The sequence below is a fragment of the Chiroxiphia lanceolata genome, chromosome 2 (genome assembly GCF_009829145.1).
Source record: "Chiroxiphia lanceolata isolate bChiLan1 chromosome 2, bChiLan1.pri, whole genome shotgun sequence".
Lineage (NCBI taxonomy): Eukaryota > Metazoa > Chordata > Aves > Passeriformes > Pipridae > Chiroxiphia > Chiroxiphia lanceolata.
Genome location: NC_045638.1, coordinates 94422008 through 94434825, shown reverse-complemented (window position 1 = coordinate 94434825; position 12818 = coordinate 94422008). Strand labels below are relative to the sequence as shown.

The 12818-nt window shown below is 43.1% G+C and overlaps 1 protein-coding gene across 6 annotated transcripts in view; it reads right to left on the bottom strand.

Annotated features, from left to right (window-relative positions):
* PSG2 (pregnancy specific beta-1-glycoprotein 2) overlaps window positions 1–9403 on the bottom strand; it is a 28066-nt gene extending 18663 nt beyond the window's left edge. For all 6 annotated transcript variants that reach the window (XR_004355441.1, XM_032680265.1, XM_032680264.1 and 3 more), the window contains exon 1: window positions 9292–9403. Coding sequence is in view for 5 of the 6 variants with exons in the window: in XM_032680265.1 (XP_032536156.1) it covers window positions 9292–9334 (43 nt within the window). In the remaining variant the exon portion in view is untranslated. The remainder of the gene's footprint in view (window positions 1–9291) is intronic.
* Between the last annotated feature and the right edge of the window lie 3415 nt (window positions 9404–12818).

The window sequence follows — 12818 nt, the reverse complement described above, 5'->3', positions numbered from 1 at the left end:
AATTACCCAAACACAGGCTGTCAGCACAATCATATGACAGGCACTACAAAGGGATCCAATTTCCACATTCTGGTCCCAGGTAGAATCATTGTCCTGATCTTCTTCCCTATCCTAAGACCCTCTATCCTCAGTACTTTCCCTCTGTTCACCTGAATTAGGTCTCCTGCCCATGGTCTGGTAAAAAAGATGAAATTGTTGCCAGTAAAATCTATTTTAGCATCTTGTTGCAGAACACCCAGACTGAAGTTCCCTTTGAGTAAATAAACAAATTTTTCCAGCATGAATATTCACAGTTATTAAAAAGCACACTTCTGACATAAAATTGCTACTCAGTTCAAAGCACCTGCTCTGAAATCATGGAGGTATTAGGGATTTCCCTTGGAAATGTCACTTAAACAAGCTTATTTCACAGACAACATATGTGAAATAACATCCAAACCTCTGAGATCTAGCAGAGCTGTCAGGAAGAAATGGAGCTGTCCAGAAACCTGAACTGCTAAAAAGGCCCAGATATTCAATATAATTAAATACAGAAGAACAGAAGAGGAATAAGAGATTTTCCCTAATTTTTATTAAAAACAGATACATTTATAAGAAAAAAAATATCTACTGATGTAACAGACAAAATTTTGCTGTGGGGAGGGGATACTGTAAACCATTAGCATCTCTGCGTCCCTGCTTCTGTCTTCAGGAATCAACTTTCAAATAGCTCTAAAACAACCACAAGATTACTGCCGCGGCAGACATTTACGTGGATATAGACAAAAACATGTTGATACTGAGTTCAAGTTACACTTGCATTAAAGACTCTATTCGAGAGACTACAGCTGGTAGCTGGTAATTTTTTACTACTCAGTTGAAGGAAGGGCATGATTAAGTTATAAATGAGGTCTCATATTAAGGCAAGATTCCCAATACACACCATGTAAAACTTCCCTTTAAATAGTAACTGTGCATGATGAAACAAAAATACTTCTACTCCTCAAGCCAACCAGTTGCAAGTGACAGCTACTATTTTGAGTTTGTTTTGGTTTTGATTTTTTTATTTATTTGTTCGTCAAAGGTATCAGTTAAGAACCCACCAATTCTTGTATCATTCCAGGCTTCCCTTACTTCTGGTGTCATCATTGTTACATCAATGTCACATCATTACTACTGTTCACAAATCAGTGTGGATACTACAGCTTTATCACACCAAGTCACTTCCCTTCACTGTATACAAGTCCAGAAAACAAACTATAACCCATCTTGCTCCACGTCCTATCTCCTTTCCATATGAAAGCCGACAGAAGTCCTTTCCCATCAGCAAAGAACAGTGCTAGTCAGTGTACTCTGTCAGCAGCTCTTCTGCTTGCTGCCAGACCAGAGAATCAAGGACTATCTCAGACAGGATACTGAAGCAACGAGAAACACACTTCTGTGTGCTTGGGTAGAGAACTGCACACACAGGTCTTCTCCACGCCTTACTTTTTATGGAATATCCAACTGTTTGCAGTTTACCCATGGAAGTACTCTTCTTGTGCCATTACAGTTGCTACTTCTTGATGTCTGCACTTACATGGAGGCCTTTTCCAGGCACAGGAAATGTAAAAGCAAGCAGGGTAAGCTTTCACTCCCACATCTTTTCAACACAACCTATGTGCTGTCTTTGTCTTCTATCCTGTTCAGGCAGATTTAAACATTTCACTTGCTCCCACTGCCCCAGTATGAGCATCTCTTTCCACTCATCTCAATTAACAATTTCCAGAAAAGAAAAGAACACAGGGGAGCTCCAACACTTGTGTGAAGACCATAGGAAAGCAAGATGCTGGGCAGGGTGGAACACTGTTTTGATCTGACGAAGCTTGGAGTCTTGTTAGAGACTTTTGTTTCATAAAGACAATTTCTAGAAGCGTATACTTCTCAACAAGTCATCTCTCACTGCCTAAGGACCTATAGTATTCCTAGCATGGAGGAAAACTCCCTGCTCTACCCACTGCGAAATTCTACCTCTCGGTATCTTCGGCTCACAGACACAAACAAGCTGTGGTGGCTTAATATCAGCATGCATAAGCCAAGCCGTGGTGGCTGCTGACAAGAGCAAGGTGACATGACCTCCTGAAGGAAAGGATGCAGCCATTTGCTGGGGACTAAGAACACAAGCAAGGACAGCCACCACTGCTCAGCCAACCGCTAATAACTTCCTAAGCTTGGGGGTCGATCCAGGTAAACTCTCTACGTCTTTACTCCCTTTAAGTTAGTCATAAGAGCTAGGCTGAAGCTATAAGGGAAAACCTGTTGCTCCTTCAAGCCCAGAAATGAGAAAGAAGGAAAGCAGAGTTGAAAAGAAAACACATTTTCTCTCCACAGGTTCTGCTTGGCACAGGGGAGCACTGCTCTCTTCAGCACACTCTCCTCTTGCTCACTGATGAAACAAAGGTTTCACAGCAAGGTGCTGAAGAGTTCCTGCCTAAGGAAACTCGAGGCTTCCAGCAGCAGAACAACGAAAAATTTACTCTTCGGATAACTGTCATCTCCTGCCATCTAAAAATGTCCAAATTTTATTGGACATTTTGGGTTTATTTATATTGGTTTTATTTCCCTGTTTTATTGGTCTAGTGAAAATGTGAAGAACTCTCCCACTCAATCTGTCAGCTTCCTTTTTTCAAGGAAATCATACAGAAATGTTGCATAAGGTCACAACCATGTATCTTTGAGCTTCTGAAGAAAGCATGTGTCATGATATGTTTTCTAAATTTCCAAGGAACCCTTCCCCCCTCTTTTCTACGTAATTTTATATGGAAATAGATTTCACAGCAGTTTGCTTCTCTGGTGTAAGCAAAGAGGGAGAAATGACAGCCAAACACACTCTCATACAATCTTTTTGGAAGGCTAGAAATAAGAATCATGTTTCTCTGCTTTCTCCCTCTCTCCTTATTGTAGCCTATTATTCCAACATAAAGTTTACACAACAAAGTAGTGGGGTGCTAAGGCCTTCAGTAGCCTCTACAGAAACCATCAGACCACCTGCTCCTGTATCTCCTAAAACCCACTCCAAATTCCTTCTTATGCCAAACCTTTTTGTTCTTCCCTTCCAAACAAATCACATGATGAAAGTGTCACAAATAAAGAGAAGGTAACATTGTGTGGGCAAAGCCTCTTCTGCAAACCCTTCACCTCATCTTGTCTACATCATCTTCTGCTCCCACTTCTCCAGCAGCCAGACCCCTGCAACCCAGTGTGCTGTACTTGAGTCTTAATATTCACCTGACTAATTCTGACTGAGCATTTAAGCAGGCTAAAGGTATCCATGTTGTGTTCAGACTGAGTAAGTAGAATTTAGTACTCCATTTATCAGCAATAAATACTTCATTACTGTATTTGTCTACCTGGTTTGACTTTCTTCACTAGTTTTCTTGGAGCTGATGTAAGGCTTAGTTACTTTGGAGAAACGTCCGTAAGCTAATTCCCTTTTTATTTTTAATACTATCATTATTTTTTGGGGTTTCAAGTTCCTATTTGAAATGCATATATGTCTATATTAGGTCTATAAAAGCAGCAGTTAAGACTCTCCTATTACCATTAAGACACTAACATTCCACCTGCTAAAGCTGAGTGGAAAAGTCCTTACCGATTAAATTATAGCAAGGAACTGTTTGCCTCAGGAGATGGGCTTTTTAAATAGTGGATATTTACTTTTTGTAACTTCCCAACTACCCCTTTTCTAGGCTTTTTTAAAATTGTGAATTCCCCCAGCAACTGTAAGCAGCAGACAGTTATGTTCCCTCCTAACCCTCAAAACCACCAGGTGCAGAAAACCCTGAAATAAATGTTCAGCCCAGAAGGACTATCAGAATATTCACCAGTAAGAGGACCAACAGTCCTCCTAATTCTCCCACAGGCCACAAACACAACCCACTTCCCAAACTCCAGTAGACCCATGGCATAAAAGCACAGGCAAAAGCTACAGCCAGGAGGGAGAGAACGCAGATGAAAAAAAGCTGTAGCAGCAACCAAGGCTGTTGCAAGATAAAATCAGATTCGTGCAGAAATTACTGCAAATCCTACTCGTAACATCAAAAGCACAGCTTTTCACTTGCATACTGAAGCATATTCACAGAGATGTGTGTTGCTATCCCTGGACAATACAGGGCCACCTGCATCTACAGAGTTCTACACATCAGCAAAGGCAGGACCCAATGGTAGCAACCACCAACAGGTCTGGGTCCCTCTCCATCACAAAATCCATACCTTTGGTTATAACCCTCAGCAGGGGACTAACAACAGGCTGCATTCCCTGCACAGCTGATGTTTTGGTCCTGTGTTTTCCCCATTCTCAACTTCATTTCCTGCTGAGGGTGGGAAAGAGTGAGTGAGTGCCTGGGTTTGGCTTCACAACTTGTTTCCAGGAATCTAGCCACCTCTGAGTTTCCCATGAGCAGGAGGACCTGGTTCACAACAGCACACCTGGAAATCCTGGTGTCTTCGCCTCTGAGTTAAGGACAGAATCTATCCAACCCAAAATTTTGCAGCTCAGGCCTGTTTCTTCAAATATCGAAAACTGAAGCTAAGAGTACAGTGCACGTCTCAACATGGATACTGATTGTGCAGCTCTGGCTTCTTAACCTTTAAAACTCTGACTCTTGATACAAAAGCAACTCTCAGGAGATGCCTCTAAATAAACTTAATGTTAGATGTACCCACTGGGCTGTATTTCCAAGTTGGAAAGAATATTCCTTTCTCTGAATGTAACTATATGGGCTCTTATTTTTGTGGCACCTTCTTGATTTGGGTGTTTTCCTTTTTCCAAAGCATTGCTTTAGGTTAGTTTCAGGTAAGTCTATTCATCCCATAGTAACCAAACATCAACAAAAATATTCCATCTCTAGCAAGTCTGCCTGTTCATACACCAGGATAAAGGTGTGTGTACAGTGTCACGAGGGCCACACTAAAGGTAGCAGCAAGAGAAAAAGCTTCACAAAATTACTCCTCCATTAGTAGCAAGAGGAAATTTCTGATGTAACGGTCTACATACACATAATATTATTAGCAAACATTGCCCACTCACAGCTCTCATCATCACCCTGGTTGAAGCAGACTTTTCACTTTTGCTAAGCAAACCACATGCAGTTTGTTAGTCCACTTCTTACTACCCATGTAGCACAAATTTGAATTTCCATCATTCCTATCATTCACATATCAGTGCAGCCTTAAAATCCAAGTACTTTAGCTTTGTATATTCCTTCTACTGGTTGAGTCCCCAGAAATTACCTCTGAGCAGCATTATGACTTTATTAATAATTATTCAGTCACAAATTATTCTGATTTAATTATTGATTTAACCAGTCTTATTATAGAAGAAAGACTGATCCCTGCCTTACAAGAGTCTTTCTTACTTGGTTCTACAGTGGGGAAACTTCATCTGTTCTGTGGCAGTCTGACTCTGTCAGGGCAGTCTGTACTACAAGGAATTCACCACACAGAGGGGGAGTTACTGCAGGACCATAGGATCCAAATCTTCTTTTGCTGTGGAGGCACTATATGGGGCATTGATGGGAAGAGAACATGTAAAAACATACCTGTATGTTCCATAACACAGACAAATTTAGGATAACCTTAATACTTCAGCTTCAGAAGGGTTTACGTACTAAACTATTATTGCCTGTACTTTGAGGCAACCTATATTTATCTAGTTCTCTTGTCAAGAACTTAAACAACAAAACCTTCCCTTCAGGAGAGAGCTGCAATATGAGAACTCCTATTTTAAGAACCTTATGCCCCCTGCCCCAGACAACTGATTAGCTCAGGGCAATTAAGCAAACACCAGATCCCACACATGGGTAGGTGTGCGTGGACATCCCACTTTCCCTCCCCTCCACCTGCTTTTGCCCTCCTGCTCTGTTGGACTGAGCCAACACTGTTCATTAAATTTATACGGCTGGAGGTTTTTGACAACTAATGCAATTAGCTAAATCCAGTGAATGCCCAGGCCAACACATAGCCTCCCAGCATAAGGCAAGGGAGGGAGGGGGAGGACTGGAAATCACCACTTTTAGCAGTGGTGAACTCTTAGGGAGGGCCAGTGTGTGCTGCAGAATATTGATGATCCTGGCTTTCTAAGGTCTAAGACCATTAATTACATTAAGCCAAGAGACTATCAGTGACATTTTTCACTCTGTGTTCATACTTCCATCCTGTAGTGTTAAATAGCAATGGCAAAAAAATTTTTATTTCTTTTTGGTTTTAATATAATATAACAGCCTCAGCTCTTATCAAGAGTTTTTAAGCAGGGGGCAGATGTTTGGTTTGATTTTTTTTCCTTTGTGAGACATTCCTACCTTCCTCTGTTTATTCAGGAAGATTCAAGAGTAAGGCTAAAGGACAACAAAAGCGGGTGTCAGCTTCATAAAGCTGATGACTGATTTTTCCATTTGTATCATTAAAAACTGTTTAATATTTCTATTAGCAGCCTATGAACTAACCACATTCTACAAGCAACCTGAATTTTTTAGGAGTACAGATTTTCCACCATTCATCCCAATGCCTTGTAATGTAGTTCTCATAACATTTCCCATGGAGTGGAGAGACACAGGACAAAACACTGAGCAAAATCAGTGATTTTGTGATCAACAAAAATGTAGAAAGGAGCATATATTTCTGTGTGTAGAGAAAAAAAGACAGAAAATTTTAAAATAAAAACAAAAGCCAGCCCAAACCTGTCAAACGGCCTAATGAGAAAGTAACAAAAAGCCACACTGAGGTATGTTTAGTTTCTATGCTGGAGATTCAGAAGAAGTTTGAAAGAAAACCTGAGAGATGCTAAAAATTATTTGTCAGTCTATGCTCAATACTGTACATGATAACCTCTGCTTTTAGATCAAATAAGTCTTCTCCGCTTAACTCAGTTTTTAAAAATAAGCTGAATCGGTAAATGAAGCATTAAGGAACCCAGAAGGCCGAAATACTGCATAAAATTGATTTGATGCTCAGAACATTGAAACAGTTGCCTGGCTTTCATATGAGCCGCACTACGGATGCAGAATGCTTCTAGGTGTTCTACTTCACATATTCAGCTTAATTCCCATATCCCCTCTGCTTTTGGAGTGAAGTCCTGGCTCTGCTAAAGTTACTAAAGTTTGGCTGCTGTCTGCAGTGGAGCAGAACATCCCTACTGGTGTGGCTTGCACTGTGACCTCCCGCTGGTGTGGTATTATTTATTCATCTCATCCAGGGAGGATGCAAAGACTTCTCTGTGGGTTCCCTCAATAAACTTGGCCACAGATAACAGACTTTTTTTTTCCTCCCACATACAATCTCCAGGATCCCAAATCTGAGCACAGTTTTGCCTTGAATTTCCAAGGACTGAAGGAACATGCTCTTGGTATGTCTCAGAGTCCTTCCATAGCCTCATGGTGAGACTTTACATTCTAATTTGCAAGTCTGAGGTTTTATCAGACAAAAACCTGAGCCAGCAGAGCATTGTGAAGAGCAGGAATTCCCATTTGTCAAGTAGGAATTCTGAAGACGCTAAAGCTACACTGCAGCTTCTGTGTGTCACAGGCTCCCACAAGAGAATGGAGAAGCACATCTCCCACCCCATTCCAGATGTTCAGCAACACAACTGAGATAAGTGCAGTGCTTTGAATTTGGATGGAGAAGGCAGGGATTCAGAACAGGAAGACTGAAGGAGGATGAGAATCTACTAACAGCATCCTGGTGTTTACAACAGGTATTTGCAAGGCTAGAAACTTGCATGCCAAGTCAAACTGCTACTGGTTTACTTTATGCACTTGGGCAGATCAGTCTTACTTTCCGGGTCTTGATTTTCTCATACAGAAATGATAGATTATTTTACCTTGTCAAAATTAACATGAAACATTTACGCGTAGTCAACGCACATAATAGCAATAATGCAAGCATACAAACAAAAACATGGTGTGAAAGCTTGCCTATTTAGTTTAGTGAACAACAGTAAAGAGTTTGCAGTCCTTGTCTCCTGCCCTAATCAACGACTTCAGAATCAAAGACCCTCAGTGAAGACTTCTAGAATAGCATGAGGAGGAAATGCGAGGGAGTTGCTCTGAACACTCAGTAGCAGAACCAGCTGCTTAAAGCCTTCAGGAAAAGCAAGAGGAGACTGTTAATTTTTTAAACAGGGGATACAATAGCTTCTATTTTAGGCATATCCAGGAAACTCCCAAAGCAAAAAAAAAAAACCAAGTCACCAAGAAATCCCTTGGACTAGAGGAATGATAAGAAGATCTTCATAGATTAAAGCATGCTTCTTGTCCCTTTGGCCCATCTAGCAATAGCATCTACCTCTATTGACAACAAGAACGTTTGTACATATATCTTCAATTTCAAAAAATGAGCGAGGTTTTTTTTAATACTTCTCACATTCACAGCCCAGGGCAAGGGTTATGGGTGTGAGGGTTATGTTCCTCAGACACACAGGTGGAACTTGGACTAAGAAGGCCTTTGATTAGTATTTCACCAGAAGTTAATAGAAATAATTTACTTCTACGGGAAAAAAAAAAAGAAAAAAGTGCCACAATAATTAAAAAAAAAAAAAAAACAACAACACAAAACCTTTGACAACTTTGATGGTTTTTCCTTGAGCAAGAGGGAACACAGAACACAGTATAAACAACACTTTCATATACAGGGGTGACAAGAATATTTCTACAATAAAAGCTTGCTTCCTGAGCTCCTTAACACCTCACGAACAGGGGGGAATTAACTCACCGTAGGCGGGTGCCATAATATCACACCCACTTCCTACCATAACCTTCCTTTACACAAGTTTGAGAGAAACGGGCAGAAGAACAGGGCAGGGAGTTCTTAAAAGTGCTGACTCCTGGCATGAAATTCTAGAGTTTGATGCGGGAGGCATGCAGCCGCCTGGTTCTGCCCGCTATCCCTTGCAAGGACAGAGAGCAGGCGGCAGGACCGCTCCCACCCAGCGAGCCGCTGTCGCCGCGCTGGAGCCGGGCCAGGAGTCCAGGGCGGTCGCGGCCCCCTAGAGAAGCAGCCGCCCCCCTGGAGAAGCAGCCGCCCCCCTGGAGAAGCAGCCGCCCCCCCGGAGCAGCTTCCCAGGCCGCAACCCACTGCCGGAGCCCACCAAAATTCCAGCGGCAGCTGCGCAGTCCCGTCCACGCCGCTCCCCGGGGCGGCACAAGCCCGTCCGGCCGCGTGGGGAGCAGAGGGCAAGGATGCCCCGCTCCCGCCGCCCACAATATCCCGGACGGCAAGGAGTGAAGGAGAAAGGCGAAGGGCTCGGGAAGGGTCCCCACCGTGCCCCTCCCGGCTTACCCAAGAGGGACGCGAAGCACAGGAGCCATGCCAGCAGCCGCATCGCTGCCCGCGCGATCGGAAGTCAAAGGCAAGCCAGCTCAGGCACGCCTCGCTACAGGCGGCTCGTCCCGCCCTGCGCCCCGCTCCTCCCTGGGCGGGAGGAGGCTCTCTGCGAGTCTGGCTAACCAGCTTCCTCTGGAAACTCCAGGCCCGCGTTAGGAAAGGGGATTTTTAGACGCGGTGGCCGCCTCCGCTGTGCTCTGGTGGGTCGCGGCTGCCGGAAAGGGGCTTGGGGTGCTGGGTGATGCTGCGAAGGGAGTTTCTGGTTCATGGGGCGCAAGTCCAGGAGGGAGTTTCTGTTATATTTCTGTGTCAGAAACTGTCATGTTGCTCTTACAGAAGGGAGGTATCAGCTCTACTAATTGAAAAACTGAAATTAAATCAATTTAATGTGGAGTGAAAGCCCCACAGGTTAGGGGAAGAAGGAATTTCAGCAGGTAGCACGCAGCTCGCTGCCTCAGAAAATGACCACGGAATGGTTCGGGTCAGAAGGGATCTTAAAGACCATCCAGTTTCAACCCCTCTGCCATGGGCAGGGACACCTTCCACTCCTAGTATTCCCTGGAGCCTGGTGTTTGACACCTGTGCTCCTAAAAATGTCCACTTCTCTCTTTGAGTGACACCTGCCAACATCTCATTTTGAGGAGTGGGCTTGAGGCTAAGCCTGGCCATGCTCACCTCTTCCCCCCAAGGCAAGGTTGATCTCTGTGGAGCTGCCCCTTCTGCCTGAGTGAAGCAAGAGAAATGTAATAGAAACTAACTGACTGCTAGGGGTTTCCTTTGACACCAGCTGCTCAGAAGCCCATTCACAAAACTAAAACACATTTAGATTCTGTTTTATGAGGATGATTGGCCTCTTGACACTATGAAGTGTTTTTGAGGAAGAAAGGGAAAATACGCAACAGTTTGGGAAACATAAGTACTCAGCAGCTGCTGAAAAAATGCTACTCTGCAAAATACTCCAGTGGCAGCTGGGAGTCAGCTTTCCCCCACAGCAGTGAGCTGCTGCAAGTGAATACTGCAACCTCCTTCATCTACATCCCGCTCACAGTGCATTACCCTGGCTGAGGAGAGTCCAGCTGCAGACCTTACAGCCTCAAAGCGTGCTCAGCTCCCAGGACCTTGACTGCCTGTCCAGGAGGCACCAGCACAGCACTAGTGTCATCCAGGGATGCTCTCGCTGCAGGTTTTTCCCTCACTTGGCTCTCCCCAGTGCATGTGGCCCACACACTCACTGATGAGCAGCTGTGTTGGACTATTCACCTCCACTTTGAGTGACCTCAGCTTTTTTCTTCACACAACAGATTCAGAAAAAAAAAACTGGCAGCCATGGAGGTCTCTAACCAGAGGACCTACCAAAATGAACACTGAATATATTCCAACACCAAGTGATTTCCCCCCCCCAGGAATCACTGTAAGCTCCCTTAACTCATCACTGAAGGCTGCAGCATGAGCTAAAATGACACTGTACCCTGGGCTGAGCAATGGTGTCTCATTCAGTTCTTACAAAAATAGAATAATACTGACCCGTTTTCCATAGCTATATTAGAATGTCATGACACATAACTCACCAGTGGAGTCAGGCCCATCCTATAAATTCCTTTTGCTCAGTGATAGAAACCCACACCAAGCTTTTCTGTCTCTCTGTTCCCTTTACCCCTCTGTTCTCAATCTCTGTCAAGTGTTAAAGGGAACTCCTTACCCTGTAAAGGCTCCAAGTCACAGCATTTACATGTTACAGAAATGTAACATGGCCATCTTTTTGCAGTATCCTCATGGCAGGAGCACATGTTCTCTGCTGCTGACTAGTCCTCTTGTAAGGTAAAATGTCCTCTCAAAATGTCAGAGACTTTGGATTGAATCTTGTTGCTGGGAGGATGCTTGCACACTGCAGCTTGCCTGTAGGTTATGAAATCTTTGGAGTTAGGAGAGAAAAATCTGAAGCAGACAGACACTTTCACTTTGAAACAGATTATTTTAGGGTGAAAGGAACCATGGGAGGTTCCTTACGTGCACTTAAGGCAGGCCTAAGTTTTTCCTACTGAGCTGCTCTGTGTTGTAGAGGATGATTAGGGCTTCACAGGGCAGAGAAAGTGAGAGAAACTTGAACCTGGTGGCTGGTGCCCTCACCTAGGCTCCTCTACCTTTGGGAAGCTACAGAAATACATGGCAAGGATGTATTCTCCCTTCTTTTGCCTATTTATACAGTCATACCAGATAGAAGATCCATAAAGTACTCAAGAAAAGTACACAAGAAAATGACTGGTTTTCCTCCTTTCCTGACTGAGTACCCAATCAGTTTTCCCTTTCTCAGTTGCCAAGATTATCTTTAATGTTTTCTTCCTGCTCTGTCATAGTTATAGTTATAACACACTTCTGAAAGTCAGGAGTTTGAATTTCTTTTTGTTGAGGTGAGAACTAAACGCAATTCCTCTCTCAGTCCTGGGAACAATACACAGGAGCTTACACACTTAACATAGAGCCATGATTCCTACTCCACGGAGAAAGGACAGAAAATACAGGAGCTGTAAGACCAAGTATTCCAGCAGTAAAGGTGGATCCAGGCCTTAATGGATAGTGAGCTTAGCTCTGTGTGTATTTCACGCCCTCCCTCAAACGCAAAGGCCCCAGGGAGAGGTTTTAAATAGTCATCATTTGTTTAACTCACACTTGGCTTCCCCCAAGGTCCCACACTGCTACCTCAACTGCAGTTTCCAGTATCAAAAACCAGTTTTCCAGTCTAAGTGAATTTTCCTTTGATCAGATTTCCACTTGACTACTGGGTATTTGCAGTGCTTATGTTCCTCTGCCAGTTGTTGTTTTGTGGGTGGGGAGACAACATTTTCAGCTGAGTTGGGCACTTTCAGCATTTGCTTGAATGTGCAGACAGCACAATTTTTATTTTTTTTAATTAAAAGAATTTGTGCATAGAATCATATTTGTTCGTTTTCATTATCCCTCATTCATTCTCAAGAGAATCACAGTGTGCTTCATGATTGTACGCTGTAATGGACTGTTAAAAGAAATCTAAAGTGGTTTGAAAGTCTTTGCAACAATGATCCTATTGCCATTATAATCACTCCCATTGGAAAGTAAAATAAGTGGCATTAAATTTCTGAACTAATATAACTGTAATTACTCAGTAATTAGATTCACAAGCAATAAAAAGAAAACCCTTCATACCAAAATAGTTTTCCTGGTAAGAGCATTTTAAGCACAGAGCAACTGAATGGCTTTTGCTGTTTGCATAAGGAGCCACCGCAGTGTGCCAATATACTAAAAAAAAAATCCTGGGATTACAAAATCTGAGGTCACAGGAAAAAACCTGCTCAGGAAACAGAATTTTCAATTTAATGAAGACATTTCCTTTTTAAAAACCACCAGTTTTGTATATTTGCAGAGTTGTTAAATACCAGAATGCTGTTTAACAGCTCTGTAAATACACAAAACTAAGCCAGAACTGCACATCTTGGCCACAGTTTTGT